The sequence below is a fragment of the Prinia subflava genome, chromosome 10, assembly GCF_021018805.1.
Source record: "Prinia subflava isolate CZ2003 ecotype Zambia chromosome 10, Cam_Psub_1.2, whole genome shotgun sequence".
NCBI lineage: Eukaryota > Metazoa > Chordata > Aves > Passeriformes > Cisticolidae > Prinia > Prinia subflava.
In genome coordinates, this window is record NC_086256.1 from 13,236,005 (window position 1) to 13,263,162 (window position 27,158).

The following is a 27,158-nucleotide window of genomic DNA, read 5'->3' on the forward strand; positions in this document are numbered from 1 at the left end:
GAAAGAATGTTAAAGCTGCCATTTAAGATTTTTAAGTGTCACTGCCTTTGACTGGATATTGTCCTATCCACTGTCTGCATAGCTAATGTATTCTTTTTATTCTGTTATTACTACTTGGTCACTAAATTGAACAGAGAAATAGAAATGTGGAAGTGAAAACTATTATGTTTCCAGTTCTGACGAGATGATAGTGCTGTTGCTTCCATCAGTTTCCAACAAGCTATAATTTAGAAATAATGACAGTGGAATGGGTAGTCCTGACAGATAATGTACATTCACTGCAATATAGGCATTAGGCAAAACCAGCCCTCGAGGGTGGTATTTGGGTAAAAATACAGTTTTGATTGCTCTTGTCTCTATTGTGTAGTGGTTTAGAACATTTAATATCCATTAGTGTTCAGGAATGTATTTTCTTAGGTGTTATACCATCTAGTGATGACGTATATAGACCTATGTTTTCCAGGGTTAAAATTCATAATTCTAAGTTGTTTCATTTCTGTTTTCATTTTTTTACATGTCTTTTGTGTGGATATAGATAGGGGTTGACTTAAAATATGTACCATATACTTTTATAAAAAGCTGAGTTATTGTGCCTAGCTTGAAGTTAAAGCATAAATTATTCAACTTTTCTTCATCCTTATGATTATAGAAGCATCACAGTATGTATTCTGTGAGTAAAACACCTCTAGAAAACAGCACATTACATAATCCTTATTATTAATTTTTTGCTTTTCTCCTGTCCCCTTTTTGCATACACATAACTTTCTCTCTTATATATTCATAAATCAGACAGAATGTCCAGATTAGCTGAAATCCCTCTTTTCACAGAAACTCATAAGTCTCATTGATATAGAAAAGACACTTAAGTTCCCATGTAACCTGGTAGAAGATTTATGAATTTGGGCTTACACATCTTAAGAATTCTATCCACTGTGTCCTTTCACTGATGCAGTCTTGCTGCCAAGACATGCACACACTCTTCTGTTATCCAAAAATAGTAGTCAGTGAAGCAGTCATGCAGTATAAGAGAATTAACTGCTCTGTAAAATGATCCTGATTACTTTTATGGCAATTCTTATCACACTTAACAAAACTGAAGTTTCCAGTAGGTCACTGGAAACAGAAGATGAATAAATGCAGCCCAAATGCTGAAATCCTTAATTAGTTTTGCTGCTCAGTCAGAAAAAAATAAATCATAAACATAGGCATCTTCAAATTTCTAGATTCAACAAAGACAGGAATTAGAATTCTATGTTTTGGTGCTAGAAGTGAAAGATGCTTCATTCCCAGCTTTTATGGTTCGAAAAGTGATTCTGGAACACTGACAAGTGGGGCTGGGGTGTTTGTGAGCTCTGTCCAGTGCCAGGGCAGGTGTGGCCATCTGAAGGAGCAGCTGGATGAGCTACACAGAGGAAGAAAAATCCCTTTACAGCCATTGCAAGTTTTGCACTCTTTATTGGAAGTCATCACATAAGGGGGAGTTCTGAGCAGTGCTCAAGCCCTTCTTGCCTGCTAGGATGGAAAGACAGGTTTTCTGTGCTTCCTGTACCAAAAGCTCGTATAAAAACTACAGTTTTCAGCCAGCATTCAATTCAGGTAAACTTAAATATATTATTCTACAATATGAAAATGAAATAAAAACAATTCTATAACTAACTCAGTAAGGATTATTCAGGGACATCTCTAAGAAGTGTGTGTATACTTTGGAAATAATTGGTTCAAAACTCCTGGGTAGCTGCTAATACTGCCACTGAGTAGGGAGAAAAATGTGGTTCTGCTAATAGCCAGCAATCTGACAGACAAGAACAAACTATTTTGTTGAAAAGTGAGTGGTTTCAATGCAAGGTCCATGTGTTTGTGCCAGTAGATATTTAAAAGCGTTTTGTGTGCTTGCTAAGCAGTATTTTTTCCCCATAGGTACGTAAGGAATATGGGAAATGCTTCCGACACTCCTACTGCTGCGGGGGGCTTCCAACGGAGAGTCCCCACAGCTCAGTGAAGGCCTCGACGACGAGAACGAGCGCCCGCTACTCCTCTGGCACTCAGGTAACAGCAGTTCTGACAGCAGCTTTTAATTACATTATTTATGAAAAGCCTACTGAGATGTCTTCCTAGCAGAAAGACTAATTGTCTTCTCGTTGTTGTCATTTAGATGGTAAAAAAATACTTCTGCATAGTAGAATTATTTCTTTTTAAACATTTACTTTGGTCTAATACCAGTACCTTATTTTTTCTTGTAATTAGGGAACTGGTTTATACCATCATGTTTCATTGAAAGGAAGTTTAGTAAATTAAAGTTTTAGTAAAAAAAAGAAGGAATTTTTACTGTGTGCTAGAAGAAAGGTGTACTTTAGGCTAAAATAAACACAAATATTCTATATAATAGCGCATGAATAGGAAAAAATCCTTTTTTCAAAACCTATTATGCCTTTGTCTCACTGCTTTGTGTTAACAGAGTCGGATAAGGAGGATGTGGAATGACACTGTGAGAAAACAATCGGAATCGTCTTTTATCTCAGGTGACATCAACAGCACTTCAACACTTAATCAAGGTCAGTCACTGGGAACATTTCAGTTTTAGAATCCATAAATTTAATACAGATTTTATATCATTTAACACAGATGAATTGAAAAGAATATTTTAAAAAAATCTGGAACAAGTGTTTTCTAAAACCAGAGTTTTAAAGTTATCCACCAGCACTTTTGAAAAACATGTTTCCTTAACTGGCCCCTGCTATAGAAGTTTAATTCTTCAATTCATGGGAATGTATTTAAATTAGTTTCATCAATAATTTAGCTTAAAAGCAAGATGATAATTTTAAATCTTTCCTAACCTTTATAGGTTAAATCTGAAATAGAAATATGAGTGCAGTAACATTTTAATGCATATTTGACTGATTTTTAGGTGCAGAAATTTTCCCAGTGAAATCTAATTGATATCATTTCTATGCAAAAGATGTCTGTAAAGCATTTATCTTTTTTATTTCAAAGAGCATCATATCTGTAACATGGGATAGAATCCAGATTTTCATGCACAGAGAAGTCAAAACTCAAAACTTCTCAGCTCAGATCAACTTCGAAACCTGTAACCTCCTTCTCATGTCCAGACAGAAGACAAGGCTGTTAACCCAGACAGATTATCCCTCCCTTTCTCCCCTCCCCAGTGTGTTTTGAAGGCAGTTTGAGCCAGCAGTGGAGAGGACAGCTCTGTGCAAGCCAGGTTTGAAGCCTGTTCTTCCACCCAGTCCTTAAGTGAGGAGCAGGTAGCCCTGGTCTCACTGCAACCAGCTCCTGCTCAACTCAGAAAATTTCCAACAGAAAATTCAAATTCAGGATTTGATAGCAGGGATGTGTATTTGCATTCATTTTGGAAGTAAAGACCGTGGTGTTTGCAAAGCCAAAGGTATCAGGAAGCATGATTGTCTTCATGATGTTTGGTATATAAAAAGTGGGTAAGGCCTGTGTGTCTTGCTGCTCCTCCCACCCCCCTTCTGCATCCTGCATGTTCTTCTGTCAAAAATCACAATAAGGTAACTTCTCCTAAGTAGAAACTGTATATTTTTCATGTCCCCTTCAGAGTCTTACTAAAATTCCAAAAATACAAGCCACATAAAATTTGGTATTTACCCTAATTTGCTGTCTCTGAGGTTTGCTCTAACTCTGATGCAATGTTGGTTAATTCAGTGTTGAACAGAGCTCTCAGCAGCTTCTCCCTGTTTCAAGTTCCAGACTCAAGTTACTGGAGATGTTCTGCCATGATTAGAAAAATTGGTATCAACTCTATTCCGTTATAATATTGTCACTATCTCAGTGATACATACGTATAAGGGTAGTTGAATAATTAATGACATGTGTCTTTTTTTCCTTTAAAATAAAAATCAAGCTTTTAATTAAGCTTTTTTTTTTCTTGTGACAAAGAAATTTGGATTTTAAAAATCATAACTATAAATTACACATAATTATTCTAACCAAGATTAAATATAGTACACAAAATTATAAAAAAAACCAAGCAAAATAGATTTCAGTTATTATTTCTAGTAAGAAATACTTTACAATGGAAAAAGCTATGATAATTTTTTTTGTTGATCACTAATACAAACTTTCAAATAAGATTAGCATAGTCAGACCATAATTCTTTGAGTGTTACAAATTTCTGCTCATTTCTGCTACAAAGTAGCTCTGGGAGTAAAAAGGCATTAATATTTGGAATATATATCATTCCTCGCCAAATAAAAATATTTATACAATAAAAATATAGCTGTCTTTTTAATTGTCCTTGGGTCTGTAATACACTAATCCTGATGTACTGCTTTGCAAAGTAATAAAAAAGAAACTTGAATTTTATGTTATGGAAATGATTAAATTAATTTTTAAATCACAGCATTTTTCTTGTTATAGCTAGAAATCAGAGATTAATTGGCTTTTTAATAATTTCTCAAATATGCTGGGTATTTTTCTGATTATTCTGAGAGTTGTTTAAAAGGTGTTGCATTAACATGTAAACTTGAGTTTACAAGAGTTTAAAAGAGTCTGTTCATGTAGTATTTTTCTTTGTCTTACATTATTTGTAAACTGATAGTTTAAAGAAATTTGTCATTCGAGGAATTCTTTTCTAAAACCTGGCAGATATGTTTGCAGCATGAATGTCCCAGGAGAAAATGTGAATGCTCTGATTTCTTAGAGCAAATATTTTGCTTTCCCCTCAGCATGCATACTTTTGCATATACTAAGATATGCTTCTTGCAATTTGTCATCCACTGTCTGTTTGAAAACAGCGATTCCCTTCCACTATCTGTGTGTTTTTATTAAAGTGAGTAACAGCTCTGATCCTGTCATAAGAGATTTTTCAATACCTTTCAGTTTGAGAAATGCAGTTCTCTCAATTCTGGACAGAAGTGTTCCCTGTGATCGTTTCTAAAGTTCTAATAGCTTTATGTAGTACCTTGATCTCTAAACATTTAATTGCTACTCTTGTGTAACAGTGATTTTGTATACATCAGTAAATATCACTTTCACTAGATGTTTACTTTGGGGATTTGGACAGCACCTGTGAATTACTGGAATCTAACTGTATTTTCCTGCTCCCATTTCCAATGCATAGCTCAAATACATCCAGAAATTTTCAGCTGAATTACATTTTAGAAATCCTACATGATTCATGATGAATAAAAATTATTCTTTATTGAAACTGTCAGGCTGAAATTAAAGAACTGACATTTTTTTTTCTGTTTCTTTTGCTTTAGGAATGACTGGCAATTACCTACTAACAAACCCTCTTCTTCGACCACACGGCACTAACAACCCCTATAACACATTGCTCGCAGAAACAGTTGTATGTAATGCCCCTTCAGCTCCTGTGTTTAACTCACCAGGTGTGCTTATACTTCCTGAATAAACTGCTTTTCTTGGCTCACTCCAAATTCCCTCCTTTCCCTAGATAGACGCTCAAGTTGCAATACCCTGGCCATACAGCCTGAATTTCTGAAATAAATTCGAGAAATACAGCGTTGCCAATGTCAGCTTGTAAAACTGCACTATATTATAGTAATGCCTTTGCCCTAACAGTATTTACCAATAATTATCCATGTTTTTAACACAGGTGGCATAAATCTTAATATACTATTAAAGGACTGACACCACATGGTCCGAGAGCCCATCTTCAAGATATATATCACTTAGAGGTATCATGTCTATGCAATGTAAGGTTGACTCTAAAGCTTGCTGAGAAAACCCTGCTTATGGAATGGTTGAGATACTAAAGCAGTGCAAGGCATCTTGGCACCTTTGGATACCCCGGTGTAGAAAACTGTATCCAGCATCAAACAGATCTAAACTATAGTATAGTGCAGCTTTATGGGAGATCATTTTCCTGCAGGAAAATCTTGAGATTAACAGTTAGAACAGTTTAGTTCTCTAGGAATAAAGAGTGTCGTCATTTACCTAACATTTTGTTGTTACATTATCTACTTGCTTTTTTTAACGACGTTGCAGTTCATCAGTAAATACCTTGCAGATACTGTTTGATGAGTCCTAAGATCACTTTAGTGTTTATTAGAATGATAAATCTTTGAAAAAGAGCTCATAAAACCTTGTTTCCAGTTTTTATTTCAAGTCTCCTTTTTAACTGAACTGTAGTTTCTATTTTCATTCTCTTGTTTTCTTACTTTCCTTATGCTTTCCTCTAGAAACCTACAGAGAGACAAGTATGGGAGTAAAACTTAACTTTGCCTATCAAATGTAAATTTTTTCAGCATGATTTTTAATGGGCACAATTAAAACATAACTAGCGGTCATGAAGTAGACTCAGCGGGCAAGTGGTTCACAATTTGCAAACAAAATGTTTCCACATTCAAAAAGTACTCGAATATTTCTTTTTGGGAAACATCATGAGGTCTGTAGCAAACCCTATTGGTAACACAAGTTATGCAATGCTGAAATAATTTGCTGTTTAAAACCAAAGCAGTGTCATGTCGAAATGCTTAACAATTTACTTATATTTTTATATTCCTACAGTAATCTTGCTACAGGCTATGAAAGATTTCAAATTAATTACCTGATCATGGGCAACAAAATTTGCCTCATCAAGCCAATTTGAGTATATTTTAGCATGCTTAACTCTGCAGTATATCATAGAAAACTCATTTTGGATTATCAGATGTATTTTGATATCTCTTTAGCAGAGGAAAAGAAAATTAAAATTACAGAATTAAATCACTTTCATAAGGGAAATGAATCCAGCATGTGGTCCATGTGTTGTCTACTTTTATAAATGCCATATGTTCTGCACAGCTAAATCCATTGCAAGAAAAATCTTGGAACATACATGAAATTGCAAAACTACATAGTTGTTTAATCAAGGCTTAAAGAGACCTTTCAAACAACCCTCATCACTGTTAAAATCAGTACACATGGAGCACAGTTAACAATAACACAAATGCAAAATGACTTGCAAATTGCTCAGAATTTATTTGGAAATTATTACTCTATTTTTTTAAAGTTGAAGACAAAAATCTTTTCATGAGAAAATGCAATTTCTTTTTAATTGAAAACAATATTTCCAGAGAATATTGAATTTTCTAGGATAAGCTGCAGCTTTAATTATGAAAAAAAATCATCCACAAAATGAGAAAATGTAAAATCTTTTCCAAAAAACTTTTCCCTTATACTCCTCCAAGCCTTGCATATTATGCAGCAGCCTCACAGTGGTCAGTCTCATTTCAGTACAGTCACTTCATTCTTTCTTTACTTCCAGACATATCTGTAGATAAAGTACTTTTCTAGGAATGCTCTAACCATCCGATTTCCATGGTTCAGACTGTTTATTTTCTTGCAAAGTTTTTTTTTTTTTTCTTTTTTTTTCCTTTGCTTGGGAAGCACTGTGCTGTCATAGTTTACATGTCTTTGTGTCTATAGGAAAACCTTTTCTTTATCAAGTTATTGGGAAAAAAATGCCAAAACCCAAAGCATAAAGATTTTAATCATCATAAGACTTCATTTCCCCCCCCTCTTAAACTCCTTTTCATGTTTTCAGCAGACTTACCCAATCTGTCATTCCCTCAACAGTTATGAGATATCAGCCATGGCTGATTTCCTCTTCCCATTCCACAACTAATATTTATTCTTTGGTTTAATTTCTGTGACCCATACTTACAGAAATTCCTAACATTTCTGCATTTGACTTCCATGCCCATGGTAACTGTGGGCCTAACTCTTAATTAACTATTCTGGTTCATTCAGTGCTGTCACTGTGACTGATGCAGACTGCAGGCAAACTTTGACCTTTAGGAGCCTGAGGCCTTTCTTGGCAGACAGAATATTAGTGCAAAAAATTACATTAAGTGGGAAAAGAAAAGCTGTTATTGCTTAGTAATCTAATTTGCTGAACCCTTGCTCTGACTAAGTTGCTGAGAAGCTCAGTAATTCTTCATCATGTTACAATAAATCATTTTACTTTCTTTTATATATCAGCTACTCTTAGGCCAGATAGCCTGAGCAGACAGACATGATGTGAGTTGTCCAAAGTGAGTCATTCCACCTGCTGTCTATCGTGTTGTTGGATGGTGCTTGTGGGCCCTGGTCCCTGTAGTGTGAAAGATGGCTGTCCTTGTTTAACATAAATTCTTTGTATTTATCCATTTTTTTTCATTCTTTTCTTTTCTTCATCTCCAAAAAAAAAAAAAAAAAAACAACCAGGAAAAACTGTTAGAAATGTTGTTAAAGTAGTTGCTTGCCAGTTATGTGGGTTTATGTTGTACATTTACCTTCAGTTATGTCTGTGATCTAATTCCTTTTTAATTTAGTGTCGTTTAGGACAAATTCTGTTAATTTTCTTTTTCTAAATCATGGTGATGTACTTCAAAACATGTTTCCAAATGAATTGCTTTGCATTACATATGCAAGGGCATGGAGTGAATAGTTCCTTGTGGAAAAGTCACAGAATTGACACTAAATTAAGCAATTCAAATGCCACTATTCCCCACAGGAAACACACGTTACTATTTTTAGAATGCATCTTTCCTATAAGGTGTGCAACTGTTTACATTTGGGAATGTTCAATAACCTAACTTTTCTCAAGTTTCACTTCCAAGTACAACTTTGTCCTGAACTACATTAAAGAACTTTGTTAAAAAGAAAAAAAAACAAAAGCTATAAAAACATGTCAGGCAATAACCAGAGCTGTCCTTTTCCATTTCAGGACATTCACTGAACAATGCCAGGGATACAAGTGCCATGGATACTCTACCGCTAAATGGTAATTTCAACAACAGCTACTCACTGCGCAATGGAGACTATAACGACAGCGTGCAAGTTGTAGACTGTGGACTAAGCCTGAATGATACAGCTTTTGAGAAAATGATCATTTCAGAGTTAGTGCACAACAACCTGCGGGGCAGCAGCAAGAACCACAACCTGGAGCGGGCGCTGCCGGCCAAGGCCGTGATCGGCGGGAGCAGTAGCGAAGATGACGCCATCGTGGCAGACGCCTCATCTTTGATGCACAGCGACACCCCCGGGCTGGAGCTCCACCACAAGGAGCTGGAGGCCCCGCTCATCCCTCAGCGGACTCACTCCCTTCTGTACCAGCCCCAGAAGAAAGTGAAGACCGAGGGAACTGACAGCTACGTCTCACAGCTGACAGCCGAGGCTGACGACCACCTCCAGTCCCCCAACAGAGACTCTCTTTACACGAGCATGCCCAACCTCAGAGACTCTCCCTATCCAGAGAGCAGCCCCGACATTGAAGAAGACCTCTCTCCTTCCAGGAGGAGTGAAAATGAGGACATTTACTACAAGAGCATGCCAAACCTAGGAGCTGGCCATCAGCTTCAGATGTACTATCAAATCAGCAGGGGTAATAGCGACGGCTATATCATTCCCATTAACAAGGAAGGATGTATTCCGGAAGGAGATGTTAGAGAAGGACAAATGCAACTGGTGACAAGCCTTTAATAGTGTAGCAAAGAAATATTAAAGGCCACATTCAAGTATTAAAAAGACTTAATTGGCCCCCTGCAGGCTCCCTCATACCTGCTCGAAGAGACAATTCTGTTGACCCTGTGGTTCTCCAGTAACAGGGATGACTGGACCTCGCAGTTCTGTGAATTTTTATAAAACAAAAACTTTGTATATACACAGAGTATACTAAAATGAATTATTTGTTACAAAGAAAAGAAATACCAACAAGGTATTTAAGATATCTTCTGCTGCTGAATTTAACAAAATTGTGAAAAAAAGAGAAATAAACACTTTCCAGCCATTTTACTGCAGCAGTTTGTGAACTAAATTTGTAAATATGGCTGCACCATTTTTTTTTTCCTGGGCCTACATTGTATTATATACAAGACGTAGGCTTTAAAATCCTGTGGGACAAATTTACTGTACCTTACTATTCCTGACAAGACTTGCAAAAGCAGGAGAGATATTCTGCATCAGTTTGCAGTTCACTGCAAATCTTTTCCATTAGGGCAAAGATTGAATACATGTCTAACCACTAGCAATCAAGCCACAGGCCTTATTTCATATATTTCCTCAACTGTACAATGAACCGTTCTCATGAAAAAATGGCTAAAGAAATTATATTTTGTTCTATTGCTAGGGTAAAATAAATACATTTGTGTCCAACTGAAATATAATTGTCATTAAAAAATAATTTTAAAGAGTTTGAAGAAAATATTGTGAAAAGCTCTTGGTTGCACATATGTTATAAGCTGTTTTTCTTACACTGTTCATAGTACGATAGTTTGTTTAAAATGCAAGTTCTACCTGTTTTCACTTATTTTTTCACTGTAAACAGTGTTCTGCTTTGACAAGTTAGTTTTTATTCTTAAGTTTTGAATTTTTATTGCCAAAAACCACCATAATTTGGGGAGAAAATTGTTTTAGAAGCCAATTATGCCAAGCCTTGCACAAATTTGGTGTATCTAACAAAGATTGTAACTCAATTCCCTGTTCATTCTTTAATCAGGGTTGGGTGGTAAGGGGTAAAGGGGACACTGGACACTTCTCACAAGCTTTCTCGTGAATAAAAGGTGCCTGTCCTTTAAAAAGAAAAATAAAACATAACTATAACTCTTCCATATTCCTTTGCCTATATTTAGTAATTAATTTATTTTATGATAAAAAAATCAAATGAAATGTAAATTGTTTCAGCAAAATTCTGCTTTTTTCATCCCTTTGTGTAAACCTGTTAATAATGAGCCCATCACTAATATCCAGTGTAAAGTTTAACACCTGTTTGACAGTAAATAAATGTGAATTTTTTTTCCAAATAGGTAAAATGTGCATTATTATGTACAAAGCATAATTGGCATCAGCAGTCCTTCGACCCAGATGTGTCCTGCCTAGAATGGCATCTTTACATTTCATGATTTAAGTGTGGAGAATTCAACAGAAACTGTCTGTAGCTCTACAGGAGACAGGTCATCTTTACTCCTCTTTTGTCACAACTGAATAGGATCAGACCCAGATATAGCAGGGTCATTAGGAAAATGTACTGTAAATTCATATATTTACATAACTTTTAAGTAGGCATCTGCACTGAAATTAAAAATGAGGTGGTAAACACCACTATCATATTCTTGGCAACAGTAATTAGCGGTTAATTATTAGTGATGAAGATACATTGTTGCAGTGGGGAAAACACAAATAAGCAGCATTTGGCTAGCACTCTGAGTGCTATCTAAATAATTCATCCATCATGGCACTGGTTTGTGTTAGATAAATAAGCATGACTGTCCCTATTTTTATCAAGCTGGAGAACTACAGAAAGCAGCTGATGCCCAAGATGTTATCTACAAATCAGTAGCTAAATTGGAAGTCTGAAATCTTTGTTGTGTTGATTCCCAAGCCTCTTTTGTTCCTCTCATCCAGGGCCTTTCAAAGATAGCGTCAAGGAGTGTATTTGTCACCACTTCCAAAACTGTATTCTTTCAAATAACTCAGATTAATGCCCTATCATCACAGAGGCCACAGTTTCATGTGTGGCCACCGTGACTTTCAGCATGGTAACAGCAAAAATGCACATGAAAGCTGTATCATTACCTTCCAATGCATTGGAATATATAAAGTGCTTTTGGAAAATAAGTCAATGCATTTTTAAGAAGTTTGGATTTCAGAAGAATGTTTTGGGTGAGACTTCCCACTCTTGAGAAGGTTCAAACTCTAAAAAACTAAAATCCAGGTTGAGATGGAGCTGTGGGGTTCAGGTAACCTCAGTATATCTGTTCAGGACTGTGACACTGTACCAATTGTTCATGAGTTAAAAAGCATCTTCCACCATCAGCCACTGGTAACTCTTGCCAGTAAGTTCCTTGCCACTTAAAAGTTGCTTTGTTTGCAGTAGAGTCACTGAAACAATTAAAATTTTATCAGAAGTGGTTTACTTCTGTTTAGTAGAGATGCTTTAAAAATCTGAAGTCTCTGTGAAACAGGAATTAGTTCTCATTCAGGGTACACAGCAGACTCCTTGGAGCAAAAATTACTCCCTTAGTCTGTCTGGCAAAAGCATACTTGATGCCTTCCACCTAGGAAATCATGTTCTTCAGGATTTCAAAATTATGGTACTCAAGTAATTACAGTACACATGACCTAATAACATCACCAACTTTCTGCAGAATCTTCAACCCTATTTCGAGCAATTACTCCTTTGTGTCTAACTAAAGGTGGCAAAACTACATACTGGATAAAGGTTTGTAGCATTGTGATCTTAAATACATATTCAATTGCAAATGTAACAAGTATTCATAAAACAAGAAAATTTAACTGATGAACCTAAGATGAACCAGCTGAACCTAAGCATCATAAGGGAATTCTTTTGTTAGCTTCTCTGTAATGTAGATGTTGCTTTTTAGTGAGCCTGTTTTTTGTTTTGGTTTCTTTTTTTTTTTTTTAAATGTTGATGTTAGTGAGTGTCCTGTGTTTAGCTAGCAGCCAATACATTGCCAAATTTCTGTTGGTGTAATTTCTCAGTGTAGTAGGTTACAGTATAATTATATAGTTGGCAGCTTATTGTAATTTATGTTTTCTTCTAACATTTCTGCCATCTTGTCTTGGGATCAGAAGGACAGAAGAATTCAGAGGAAGAGTTCAAGAATAGCGAAATAATGGCAGCAGAATAAATGGAAACAAGTGTTTCTTCAGGGTCATCACTTAGCCAGTTCCTACGATGGTGCCCATGGTGTTTTGCTATTTTAGGCACTGTCTTTCAGAAGAGCTGTAATTTTCTTCTGGCTGGTAATCTCCTGCTAGTATCAGTGTTAACCCTACTGGCTCAATTCAATTCTTCCTTGTAACTTCAGTCCAGTTATATTAATGCCTACAAAAGATTGAATGGGATGTGCATTTAGTGAACTGTTGTATAATGGTGCTATGCATTGTTTAATATAAAATACATCTCAATTCTACATAAGTGAACCATAACATGAAGAAATGCAACACTGGTAATACCGTTTTAGTTATAACTAACATTTTTCTGTAAATTCTACAATACACCTTTGCTTATTTTAAATTTGAAATGAAGTTACTAATAAAGTTTACATATATTCACTTATGTAGGCAATAAAAGGTGTTTCAAATTGCCATAAATTATGGATAAAATATGTGTCATACTTGATTCCTAAGTTTTAAGGATTTTTTTTTAACAAGACGTTAACAGAGCAACAAAAGAAGTAACAGAGCAACAAAAAAGTCCCTGTGTACTGTAGCTGGTGTTATCCCACTCTGCTTCAAAAAATAACAAAACTTCTCTTCTAGACTTGATTATGTGACAGCATACTGTAGTGTAATGTTTTATCCCTGAATAAAATTACTTTTCAAAATCAAGAGAAGCTACAGGTAGACAATCACATATGTATATATAAAAATACACAACATTTTCATTCACTATTTCTACAGAACAATGAAGAATTTAAAATGATGGGATTCAGCAGTAATCCTTCAATTCTTCAGTAATCCTGCGAGGACACCCCAGAGAGATCACAGTAAAGCATTCCTTAATTTTTTTAAAAAATAAATGGTGACAATCACTTTCCACATTTATGAAGAGCAGCTACCATTTCAGGAAGCAAGGATCTTTCTGTATGGCTGCACTGTGGGATGAGTATCCCAGATTTATGGATGCCACTGGTATGCTGCATCTCTACTCCATGGTGACACCACAGTTTGTAATCCAGTTTTACACCGAGTTGGAGATAAAAATTATCACTGTCACAGCCCTGGAAGCAAGAGATCTGTGTCCTTCGTTTACACAAACACTTTGTAAATTAGTAGGACTTTTGTTAATGGCTCCAGCTCAATCACCTGGCTCTGCCAAAAGTCTGGAGTAAGGGTTCATTAGGACCCTGTCTATTCCAACCGAGTGTTTGGGTTTTTTTTTTTTTTCAGTAAAATCTTCATGTGGTTTTTAGAACGACAACTTCCAAATCCTTTTATTCATGCAGGATAAATTCTCAATGGTATTTCATTAATTCATGCCTAAGAGCATTAATATCTCTTCTTAGTGTATTATGTCATCATTAATCTCAGCCGCTCCCCATCAAAGTTCCTGGCATGTGCAGCGGATCACACCATGGTGCAGCCTGAGTGCTTATAAATGCTACTGAAAATCACACAAGCCTCAACTCAGCAGCAAGGAGATTTTAAAGGACCATTCAGTATAATGCACCAGCTGCTGCAGACATCATTCTGGGATCCCAGATGGAGGAAGTCACAGTTGCATAAATTACACTCAGAATAGGTAGCTCCATAAAGAAATTTTTTGTGCAGCAAAGTTTGTGTACTGAACCATTTCTTCCTTGGGTGCACACCTCCTTTTATATGGTGAAGTAGGAGCCCTGGCACAATGCAGACTCTCCACTGCCAACCAGTTCAAAGTTTAGGCAGCGAAGCTGAGCACAAAAACATCAATGCACATTAAAAGCTCAGGTTCCCAAAGAGGAGGCAGCAGGTTAGTACCTGTATGGGCTTTTTTAATGGAGAAGCTGGATTTCTATAGAAAGCATTGGAATAACTGTTCCAGTCCTATTGTAGCATTTGAATTGTTTTAAAATAACACAGCTGCTGAATATTTGGCCTCCATGATTGTTTAACAGAATGATTCCTAAAGGTTAATGAGGTTCTCATGAAAATAATTAATTTTAATTCTCTTTAAATATATCACTTTGCTTCCTTTTTTTTTTCACTAGCAATATAAATAAAAGCTTCTTAGCTTGTATTCTTAATTCCACTCATTGTTTTAAATACTTGCCCTCTGTCTCCTATTAATTAATTTCTTTCTAAACAAACACTTGTTTTCAGCATCCTCCACCTCTAATTATTTAGTTGCCAGTATTCAGAGTTACTTTTTGTCAGTATGCTTTAAGAGGTAGGGCAAGAACAAAATTATGGGTGATTTTTCATGTTGATTTATGGATGGGAGTTGTACCTTCTATTCTGTGCTACTGCCACTTCTCCATGGTCTCACATTATCTTTTGTTTTCATAGGATCCCTTCACAACACACTATTCCACCAGGCTGCTCATAGTAAGTAATGACCTAAATAGTTATGGTTTATTTAGAGCCCAGCAACTACCTACAAATACTTTGCATTATCTCTTGAATATGTGCCCAACCTTTTCTCAGCATTTCTCAGCACTGCTTTTCATCTGCATCACACTGCCCATTTATTCACTTTGTTAACCCAGGTCAATCACAATTTTCCCTAGTTCTGATTAACTGAAGTAATTCTCTGCCAACAGCAAACACTACCACGTCCTCAGCAGTGTGTTCATCCCCATTTTCTGATAGCACCAGTTGAACAGTGTAGGGGCACTATACCATTAGCCTTTTGCCATGCTAAAAAAATCGACCATTTAATCCTGCTCTACCTCTTAGTTTCTAATGCACAACTACTTTAGCTCTCACTTCCTTAATACGCATTTGCTTTAATGGCTTCTTGGTAGGGATATTTTTATATGGATTTTTTTTTTTCTTTTTTAAATCCAAATAAATTACATCAACCATTCCCTCTAGTCTCAACAGCTGCACGATTGACTTAATTTTAGTACGTTAGAGAGGCACAATTTTCTTGCCCTAAGCAGTTACAACTCTTTTGGCAATGTTTCCTCTGCAGTTTGTGCTTAAATGTGGATCTGCTAGATGTCAGACTCAAAAAGCACTTCACTGTTCAAAGTGAAACTTTGGTGGAATTTAGGCACTTAAATCCCAGGTACAACAGACATTGCTTCAGGGGCAGAATGAATTCTTATCTGGAAGACACGTATGTTTTTGTCAGTAAAGGCTTTTTATCGTCCCAAGCGTGGTGGCTGTGCGTGTGCAGGCCTGTCGCTGCAGCCAGGACCCGTGAGCAGTGTCACTGCCTGGCTGTGCTTGCCAGGGCAGCCCTGAATCCATAATCCAGGAATTGGGTCACAAAGGAGCTCCTTCCTGCCCCTGCTGGAGCTAAATCCCGACTGTAACCAGCCGGGAGTAACTCCGGGATGGAAACGCCACCACCAGAGCTCTGCAGCACCCATGGATGTGCCCTTACTCCAGCTAGATCACTGCAGCGGGAGCTGCATGTGACAATCTTTCCAAATCTCTGTGAGCCTATGTGTATCCCTCTGCTACGGGAAACAGGTTCTAAAATTTCTTCCACCTTTTATTGGTGGGGTTTTTTATTGGTGTTTGTTTGTTTGTTTGAATCACAAGGAAGCTGAAGGCTGGACCACACCAAGTATATTGCTCCTTTTGAGAGAGGGCCGTGACTCCGCCCGTGCTCAGGAGCGCCCCGGGGGCGGCCTGGCGCCCCTCCCGTGCCCGGGCTGCGGGAGGCCGCAGCAGGGCCGGGCCGTGGTGGCGGCACCGCCCCCGCCGGGCACTGCAGGGCGCTGTGAGGGGCCGGGCGGGCTCCGCTGCCCGGGGCTCTCCGGCCCCTCACGGCTGAGGGCCCAGCGGGGCGGGCAGGGAGCGGCTCTCAGGCCTGCCCTCCACTCGCTCCCCGCCGTGTCCTGCCCGGGGACAGCCGCGCCACGGCTGCAAATGCTGCCCGGGGCTCGCAGCCTCCATTTCCCTCGGGCAGGGGTAGCTCAGTGTGACGCTACTGCTAAAATCCTTCCTGAGGAGAGCATAGCTGAAATAACTGATCACAGGCTATCTCGGTGACAGAGCCCGAGCGTGCAAGTTTGTACAAAAAAAGGGAAGGTTTCCAAGCACATTAGAGGTTGCTACAAGAGCCTAGACCTCTCCTTTTTTTTCATAATCTGGGAAGGAAGAGGAATACAGAGATATGGAGAAAAAAATAAAAGGACAGTATAAAGCAAATGAGGTGCAGAATTAATTTTGCCCTTTCTCATTTCTCTTTTTTAGCACCACTAGCTGCTGCCCCTTCAAGGCAAGACAGAAAAATCCCAGTAGTGTCAATCTGTCTGGGTAATTTCACAAAATACTTCAGAGAGCCGTTTCTAACTCTTCAAACTTGTTGATTCATGTTTATGACCTAGCCCTGCCAGATCACAATATGCTTAGAGAAAGCAGTCAAGAAATTTTTCATTCCGATGTATTGAAATTTTCAAAGCACGCTTTTAAAACCCAGTTTAACAAAAACAATTTACTTCAATGGACTAGAGCTCTAGCACTCACAAAAATTACAGAAAATGAAGGAAACAGTCAAAAAAACCAAGCGAGAAAGTTGATTAGGGATTTGCCTTAGCACAGGCTTCCCATAAATAATCCTGGCAAGTTTTCTAAAGCTGTGAATGCATCCTTCCTTGAGAACAAGGCTGAGTAGTACAGGCAAGGCAATGTTACCCGTGTAGGGGCGCTGTAAATACCACAATACTCTACTCCTCAGCATCACTTAAGGAATCTGGTCTATGTCCATTCTTAGAAATTCCAAAAGTATCTGCAGAGACAATGTTTCTCTCATATATAAAGGATTATGGTCCTGACTGAATACTAAAGCAAGCAAAAGTGTCACCTGTATATAAAGGAGAACGAGAACCTATAGTTACAGTCCTACAAAGTGCTGTGCAACTTGCTTTCATGATCCAGCTCAAGGTGGGCACACAGACGTTTCTCTTAATGCAGATGCAGAAAGTACACGAAGCTAAGTTCTGAATAGTGCAACATCCAAAGTAAGCAGGTAGCTGCTGCAGGGGAGATTCTTCTAGATCTCAGCAAAAGTTTGATGCCCATCAGCTGGCACTTACAAGACTACTTGGTCTCTCCATGTCAGGATAAGAATATGCTTATAGTTGTAAGTGCTCTAATTAGGTCAATTTGGTTATTGTTCTGTGGTTTGACAGATGCTGCATTTAGTAATTTCAAATACTAATTTTTAGACCTTTTCTGTGAACTGATAAATCAAGTGCTATTTATTCATGGAATTATTCTTTTCTCTGTTAGTGCTTATTCCCTCTGGCTGGAAACTTTAATTAGAACCTGCTATCTGTTCATATTGGTAATGGTAACAGTTGTCACTAGAGTACAGATGCATAGATTCAGCTTGTATTGCCCCTTTGACATTATACTTAAAGCCTAACAATCTTCCCAGCTATGAATCTGAGCATACCATCCATTAGTGCTTTATCTCACTGCCACCCTGAACTCCAGACTCTAAATACTATCAATCTGATTGTTTTTTAACCAACAAATAATGCATTTTCTAAAGGCTAGAAACTGTACAAAAAATAGCATCATTTAAAGATAAATATCTGCCTGAAAAGGTTACTCAGCCTATCCAGATTTCTTTTTTATTACCATAGATTTTCCCAATGCAGTATTGTTTCTTGAATAATTATCGATCTAGGCAATCATGTGCTAAAGCAGTCTGATTCACTCATTAAACATACACATAGAAAAGAACTTGGTTACCCTGGTGAAAACAAACAACTCCTCTTCTTTTTTTTGCCCGCTCCTCAACCCTTTCATAGAATATAATGACTGCATTGAAATGTAATCAGTTAATATTTGATTTGCATTTGTCAGGAAAAGGAAACATCAAATATATTTTTTAGAGGAGAGGATTTAGGATTTGGAAAATTGTTCAAATAACACTAGTCTTGTTTGATTTGTGTCTTTACATACTGATTTATATGTTTCAGTAATTTGAAAGGAGTCTTCCAGCAACTAGTTGCAATCAGTTAGGTTCTCAAAGCTTGCCAACTTACTATTTAGATAAACTATTTAGATAAACTTTTCCTTCCAATAAAAACTAATTCCTTTTTTATTGCTTTTCACTCTGTGATACAGAAAATGGTATCTGTTTCACATGTTCCTGATTAAATGTATCAGGAATAGAATAGCTTTCAAGGTCTCTGTTCATTGGGAAGATACAGGCTGCTCTTAAAGTGCTCTGCAATCTCTGTGTAAGAGTCAGCAACACCAGCCCGGCACAGGCTTATGAAGGTATCCATTTAAAAATACTGCAATTTAAAGGACTTCCATTTGCAAATGCAGCAATTTCGACTTTTTTTTTTTTTTTTTTTTTTTTTTTTTTTTTTTTTTGCATTGACTCATGTACTACATGGATGGTACAAAGTTAACTTCAGCCTCACATTTTCAAACACCCAGCATCACTTGCTTACAGAAAAGGTGCATTCTGCTGAATGAATGGTGAGGATGCTTAAAGCAGGCAAGGGCAAGGGCTTCTGCATATCATCTGTTTAGTCTTCACTTGTCCTCACAAACAGGACAGGTGATTTAACGTTTCTCCAAGTGATATTGTAGTTCAGCATGCTGCTGTGTGCCACAGAATAAAATATTATATATTCTTGGCAAGAAAAAAGTGGTAGCTCACGAACAAAGGTTCACCAGCTGTGGTTCACCAGCTGCTCAGGATTCTGCAGTTTGTGAGTCCTGGGTGTTAGAGAGAGCAGGACCTCTACATAGCCTGGTCTATGGGAGGCTCCCTGCCCATGGCAGGGAAGGTGGAAGCAGATGATCTTGAAGATTTCTTCCAACCCAAATCATTATGTGATTCTGACTTACTAAAAGCATCCAGTTGAAAAAAAGTTGGTATCAGGTATGAAATTTAGTTCTCTATCATACATTTGAGAGATCAGGATGATAATGGGTGGGGTTTGGTGAATTATGGAAAAATACTGGGGCCTCCTGATATAACTCTCAGTGAATATTTTCCCTAAAATACTGGAAGTTTATCCCAATCATTTCATTGTAGCTACGAGTCAGTACACCAGCAGGAGTTCTGCTACATCAGAGAGCAGAAGAGCATGCAGGATATGCCCAAATAAATGTTTGGCTCAATTTATGCCAATCCAAAATTAGCATATTTTGATTGAGGTCTGTGAGATTATTCCAGTCTTGCACCAGTTAACGGGAACAGAGTGAGAGTTGGTGTCTGGTGCTGTCTGTCTCCTGCCATTTCTCTCTGCTGCTCACCCCCTCTGTTTTATTACCTTATCACAGAGCCAGTGCTGTTCCACATCCATGCACTCCTTCTTGTACAATCATTGCTAAATTTAATGCTCACTACTTAATCAATTTTCTCTCAACAGGTAACGAATAATTGAACAGTTGGGGGGTGGGGAATGACAAGATTTAGTGTGTTATTTCCTCGTAGGAAACAAGACAACTCACCCATTTATATTTATGCATATTCAATCTCTTCCGTTAGCCAAATGACCCTAAGAGTAAAGGAATCTATGTCAACTCATCCAGCTGGTAGAAAATAACAGGTTGTACCAAGCCCAACATCAGACCATAATAAATAACATTTTCAACTGGTGAAAAAGTGAAGATAGCAGAAGACAGGAACTTTTGCAATATATTTGTTTGTTGACATGTTTTGTTCTGCCACCAGCACCAGATTGCTGTTCATAACAATAAAGCCTGCAGTGAAGCCCTGGCCTCAGTTAAATCAATGGCAAAAGTTTTTGCTGAGTTCAGTGAGACCATGATTTCTCTTCTGAATAGAGATTTCTCTTCTGAAAAGAGAATCTTTCTGTATCTCAGTTTGCTGATTCTTAGACTTGAATTCTGGACATTAAAAATAAAGGCAAAAAATACCTCAGTTTTTCAAAATTATTTCCAGCTATGGAAAAATGCTTTGTTTCTTCACCACTCATCACCTTGTTCCACATGCATCAGCCCCAGTAAGTGCTATTTCACAAAGGAGAGCACACGCTGTTTTTCGCCCACTAGATCAATACCTGTCTAAAAGTATTTACTCACCAAAAGGGCTGTGATCCTTTTCTTTGTCACCCTTGAACTTCTGTTCTGCTCTTGAAATTTTTTGCTTTTTGATACAGGTTCTTTTATTTCCTGGCTCTTGCTAGCTCCTAATAGGATGTTTTTTAGTTCTTTGCTCTCACATTTATTATAGAGTATACATCATAGCTTTTCCACTTGTCTAATCAGAGGGTTGGTCCAGCACTGAAATTGCAGCTGTTTTAAAATGCTGCCTATAAACACACACTTTATCTTCAGTTCCTGTTCACAGTAGCTGAAAGGAGACAAGAAGATGATGATCAAAAAAGGAAATGGAAAAGACTGATGGGAGATTTGTTTTATAGAAACAGAAGAAGAGTAGAAGGGCAAGCAAGACATACAGGTAATCCACTCTCTATTGGAATAGGGCAGCCGTTATTGTATCATACTCTGAATGTATTCAACTGAACAACTTATATTCTGGCTAGCAAAGACTAAAGTGATGAAAGAAGCAGGAATAAAAGGATATTAAATAAGCCCTGGATAGTTGACTGCAATATTCACAGCCTTTGGAATCCTTTCGCTTTCCTGCAATTGGCTGCTGACACACCATTTGTCTTTAGAGAAGCTCATGCTTTCTTCCAGCTGTCTGAAATACAGATAAACCATGTTCACTGTCAGTACAGACTTAAAATCTCTATTCTTAAAGCAGTATCTGGAGCAAAAAGCAGTTGTTCACTTGCTCCAGTCCAGCTGAAAGATTGTTACAGAGATGGAGGTACAACAGGAAAAATAAGGCAGTCAACCTTCTGCCATCAGGGGTTGATGTCCCCACTTTGGATCATGTGGAAAGGATTTAACAACAGGTCCCTCATCTACATCTGTGAGCCAATTGCAGCAACACTGTATGCCCAGAGCAAATTACCTCCTGGGCCCTGACACAAAATGACCACCAGAATGCCTGGTTTGGGAATGAGTCTGTCAGCAGAGATGCCTCTTTTACCTAGTGCCCCAAATTTTAAGTTTCATGTAACATACACCCCATCTGAGAACTTACCTGCTGCAGCTTATTAAAAAAAAGTGTGCCAGGGTCTGATTTCACATTCCAGACAACATAATCTTTACATATACTCTGACTCTTATGCTGATGTGCTTCCAGAGGCTACCAAAGCAGCATTTACAGCCCAGATTTTGACACAAGACACATGAATTTGGAATAAAACCTGAAGGGAATCTTTGTCAATATAACTGAAAGAATAAGAATATCTTTCTTTTTTCCAAAGGGCAGCATTCTAGCATATCTGTGAACTTGACACAAAATGGGAACTTTGACAAGTCTGTCTTACATAATGAAGTGTTTTAATTAATTCACTTTTCCTGATTTCTAGTGGCAGTTACCTATTTCAACCTTAGCAACTAGTCATATTGACATAATCACAAAGAGTACACAGTTCACAGTGTATGATCAGAAGCATATAATATGCTTGAAGTGTAAAATGCTCCAACAATAAAGCTGAAAAAGTATTGTTTAGTTATTGGCAGAACTAGTCCATTTATAGTTTCATCCAAATAGCTCCAACTCTGAAATTAATGCCTGTGCATAATTTTTTCAGTGTGGCACATATTATTTTTCATTTGTTAAGCAATAGGTTAAAATCAGAGAAAGGAACATTTTGAACTACAAATATATTGTAGCTTCTACTCTTTCAAGTGGGTGGAGTGGGGGTGGTTCTGGAGTTGTGTGTCAAGGATAAAATGAAAACCTTTCCCCTATGCATATCAGATACCATGATGCACAAAAACAAAAGACAGTTGTCTTCCCGAGTGACTCACTGCATTTTCTACTCAAACCTATTGAAAGAGTAGATAACGATATATAAAATCTGAAATGTCATCAGTTGGGTTTCTTCTTTTTTTTCTTGCATCATCTTTCTAGACTCTGAAGATAACTGCAGTCAATGAGCATATTGCTTTTGATTTAAACAGGCTTTAGGTCATCACATTGCTGTTACTGCTTCAGCCACCTTCTTTGTGGTCTTATTTACTACTCTCTCATTACACCTCACCCAAAAGTGTTAAGTGGGAGCTTTTTGGCAAGGGACTACACCTTTCTCTGTAAAAGGACAGTGTAGGACAGTGGATGTTGAAAATGTAAACACAAACTATGATATCCCATCATTTGCATTCATTTTCTGACACTCCAGAACAAAGTCTGAACAGTTTCAGTATCTGCTCCTGTCATCATAACAGGAAAAGTTCATTGAATCAATGACTTTGCCAAAAAAGAGCCAAGAATCCAAGAAGATTAAATGACATTGGTGCAGTTGGGTGTGTGTAATAAAGTTTCGTTAAACAGTACTGTAGGAGGAGAGGCCAAGCACATCAGCATTTTATACAACCTCTGTGCTAGACTGCTATAATTGTATACCACAGCTACTTTCTTTCCAAGTTTTCTCATTCATTCCAAAGCCAGAGGCAAACCCAGGTAAGTGCTACCAAGCAGAAATATTCTCCTGTCTCGTGCTGTTCCCTCCGTAAGCTGTGCAGCAGAAGTGTCTAATGCAGCACAAATGACCCCAAGCACATAATACCACTTGCAGCCAGCAGCTGCACAGGCCCTTTTCTCCTCTAGCAATCAAATGACTGCAGCTGACCTTGTATTATCCTGGGATTAAAAGAGAATAGCCATGAGAACAATCATATCAGGGCCTTCATTCTACTGCTGTAGCAATTAGCTGTTGAAGTCAATAAAATCATACCAATTTGCTTAAAACTTGGTTTTCTATCACCTACTACAAATCATCACACACATATCCACACCTCCCCAAAAAGAAATATTAAAGCTATTTCATTCCTGTAAGGTCATGTAAGAGAGGAGTCCCTGGTTTCATAATTAAAAGCAGCCCAATCAATTTGATCACCCAAAACTTGAACAAAAAAATAAAATATTGCACAGTCTATCCACAGACGACTAAGAGACAAACTTCAGTCCTACAGTGCTTAGGCCTACATTATTAATAGTATTCTGTAGGTTACAAACTGATTTGTCCATATTATTTCAAGGTGACTGCATTTTTATGTAGCATATGCCTAACACCATGGGTACGATTACTACCACTAAGTAATGCCAGTTTTCATGGGTTATTAATTGATAAATGGCATCCAGCGCCTTTTTAGATGCTACATAAGTCCTTTATTAACACATTTAATTCAATAAAGAGCAGGAAAGTACAAATCATAGTGAAGGACAGAGGAGGAGTTTTTTCAGTATCATACCCTGACTTCTGCGGTGCTCAGTAACACAGCATGGCTCATTGCCTTTTCTCACAATGGGTCATCTGCACTTTGGAGACAACAAACAGTAAAACCAACAGACACCATTCTTTTCCCAGAAACATTTAAAATTAGGAGGAAGAAAGGACAGAAATCTCACAGGCCTGTCCTGTAAGGTTAATCACAGTGGCTGCAACGTTATATGAGGGGAATGAATGCTCTGAATGAAACATGAGCCCCTGGAAAATAAAAGTGTACCAAAAGGAAGCAGGATGACCATGAAGTAACAAAAATCACAGAAGAAGAAACAGAAACAACAATTTGAGAAAAGATTGAAACCACAGATCAAAAAAACCCAAACATTGGAGCATGCTGAGTAAGGAGCATTTTAATGACGGAGTAAAAAAAGCACGAGTATTTGTCCAGTGAGCTATTTAAGAATGAGGACATAATGGCACTGAAGGAAGAGTCCAAAATAGATCCTCTTTTGTGTGAAGAACAAAGAGCAGGTGGAAATCTTTATTGTAGCTAATTTGGTATATTTTAAAATGAGCAAATTGTGACAGATTTCTAATGAAAATACACAATTTACCCCAATATCTCAAAATCTCCAGTTTATTTTTGTGAATCCAAACAACCTTTAAAAGAGACTATCTAAAAATATTTGTTATGCTGACATTGCTGAGAAAAAGTTTCACAAGAGCTGCATAAAACTATTGTAAAATGAAGTTCTAAAATGAATATACACCTTTTAAAAGTATGTTAGAGCTATAGTCTTAACAATGCTAACTACAAGTCATGTCCTTCCCTGGAAAACTTTCCAAGAAAGTATTCCCTAATTTGTCATTCTACACTTAAAGAATAATACAGAGCTTATCTAAATGTTCTTTATTATAAAATAAACTGAATTTGCTGACCTTCTGAAAGGCTGCAAAAGGCATCTCTCTGACTGAGATTTTGGTAGAATATCAAAATGAAGGAGATGCATTTTAAGAGGTGTCTTTAGGTAGCTAAAAAGCTTCAAAGTACTGCAATAAAAAATATTGGCTAAATTCTTGCCTGAGTCATAATTACAGTCCTGCTACAAAATCATTACATTATTGCTTAGAAATTATGGTAACTTGGCTCAGATTTAGGAATACAGTCAGGCATATCTAACATCAGCCTTGTAGAGCTTTTTACTGATTGTTACAATGTCAAATAAATAAATGATAACTGAGGTGAGTAATTTCAATGAATTATACTTTTCCTCTTTTTTTCCTTACCAGTGTTTCTTTGCCAAAAAATGTCAAAGTTCTGGAATTCCTGCTCAAAACAGAAGGAATAAAGGTTAGCAGCAATTGTGTTTTCAATTCTGAATTCAATTTTGAATTCTTGTTTTACCTGTCTTTATTGAGACATGTCAGACTCTCTTCTCATATACTTCTTCAAGCTTGTGGGAAGCTTCAAAATTAATCAAAATTAATCCATAGAATACAGATAAGTTTAATGTGTACTTGATGGTGTAGATCAGAAGTAAAGACTTTTGGTAGAACACAGCTTTCATATGGCAGAAAAATCTCCCTCAAGACTTTTGTCTTAAATACTTTTCCAGAATGATGAGACAGATGCTTTTACTAATGATTATTTTGTTTAGCTGCTCATGGTCTCTTCTCCAGAGCAATTTGTCGGAAGAAAGGCTCAGACAAACAAGTCTCTTGTACCCTGCTCTTGATCAAAGCTGTTGGGCAAAGTCCTTTTGCTCAGAGTGAATGGACCAGCACAAGCACCGAGAGCAAACTGGGGAGGAGGTCTCTGGGGCAGGTTTGTTTCAAAGGTTCAAAAGATTTCTAAAAAGCTGCTTCCCACCAGGCCCTTTACAGGCTTCAGCCTCAGGAGCAGCTGGGAGAAAGCCACAGTCTGGATCTACACTCACAGGGCAAATCTCCAAGGCTGTCTAATTACATCTGAGATTTCTCTGCCCCTCTACGACACAAGGAGCAGCCAAGCAATAAACAATGAAAATAATTCTGTGCTTAAGCAACAGTATCTAGTGTCATTTTAGACACTGAGAAAAGACATCTGCCCAGAGAGCATCCCAGATGGGACTTTAGGGGACCATTCTAAGAGCCAGAGCAATTGCTATTACATGTCTATTTTTTTTAAACAGAAAACAGAAGTTGACAATGTTTCTATATTTATTAGTTGAGGCCATGATCCTTAAAACATCACACAATATTTAATATTAATCACAGCAAAATTATATGCAAAGATGAGGACTTGCACTTCTGCTGATTTGAAGACAGTAAAATACATAACAGTGTTTATGAAGCTCACAATTTTCAGAAAATACATAAGACTTTCATTCATTTAACCTCATCTTAGAACATCTTACCTCTCAGATATTTTTCTGTTAGACACAACTTCACAAAGAGCTTTAGGAGAAAAAAGTGAGATATTACAACCTTTGCTATTTTATGCTCAAATTCATTATCATTCTACCAACCAAAGAGATAATGACAAAAATACCTTTATGTTTGTATTTAATTCTGAGATTTAAATTGGAAATTTTGTGGATTAAGGGTCTTCATCTTTGTTTAACCACATATATGTTCTTAAAGGCATAAAATTGTTACCATACAAATGCTATACCCTACCATACCATACCAATGCTGTCAAACTTAAAAAAACATTTTACAGTTCAGTGTCAAAACTAAATGCAACATATATACACATCTCATATCACTTTTAATGTCCCAGCCTTTATTCTCAAAACATCAGTGGACTTTAATGGCCATATCTGCAGTGACTGCCACTTGTAAAAGGTCTGGTACACAGAGAAATAGGAACTTCAAAAAGGGTGATGGGAGGGTGTAACGAGTGATACAAAAGGAACAATTACTTTCTCAAATCCTGGTAGAAATAGAAGATGAAGTGTTGTGGAGTAACTCTGCTTATCATTTTTAATACCTTATCATTTTGAATACCTTGTCATGTCGAAAAAAGACCCAGATCATTCCAGTCTCATAATAAACCTATTCATTTACAGAGTTTGGGGATGGAAAATATGAATGTACTTTTGGAGTTCAAAAGCAGTCAGGGAGGAGATTTTTCCTCTCCTTGCAAGCTGCATCTTCCTAGGTTTGTCTGCTTTTCCATACAGACTCAGGTTACTTACAAGTGTCAGGTGAGTCCTCCTCAACAAGAAGCAAGTACTTAAACACTTCCTATTCTAATCACCCTCTCTCATTTGGAAAATGATA

General features: G+C 37.4%; 1 protein-coding gene across 12 annotated transcripts in view; it reads left to right on the forward strand.

The window, feature by feature from the left end:
• Positions 1-10,579, forward strand: part of ADGRL2 (adhesion G protein-coupled receptor L2) — a 174,819-nt gene extending 164,240 nt beyond the window's left edge. For 5 of the 12 annotated variants that reach the window (XM_063407360.1, XM_063407359.1, XM_063407358.1 and 2 more), the window contains 4 exons: positions 1,918-2,046; positions 2,456-2,552; positions 5,244-5,372; positions 8,696-10,579. In XM_063407360.1, the coding sequence (XP_063263430.1) occupies positions 1,918-2,046; positions 2,456-2,552; positions 5,244-5,372; positions 8,696-9,450 (1,110 nt within the window). In that variant the 3' untranslated portion in view covers positions 9,451-10,579. Of the gene's footprint in view, positions 1-1,917; positions 2,047-2,455; positions 2,553-5,243; positions 5,373-5,599; positions 5,682-8,695 lie in introns of all 12 variants that reach the window. The other 7 variants (XM_063407368.1, XM_063407370.1, XM_063407364.1 and 4 more) reach the window with 5 other exon arrangements.
• Positions 10,580-27,158: the final 16,579 nt, after the last annotated feature.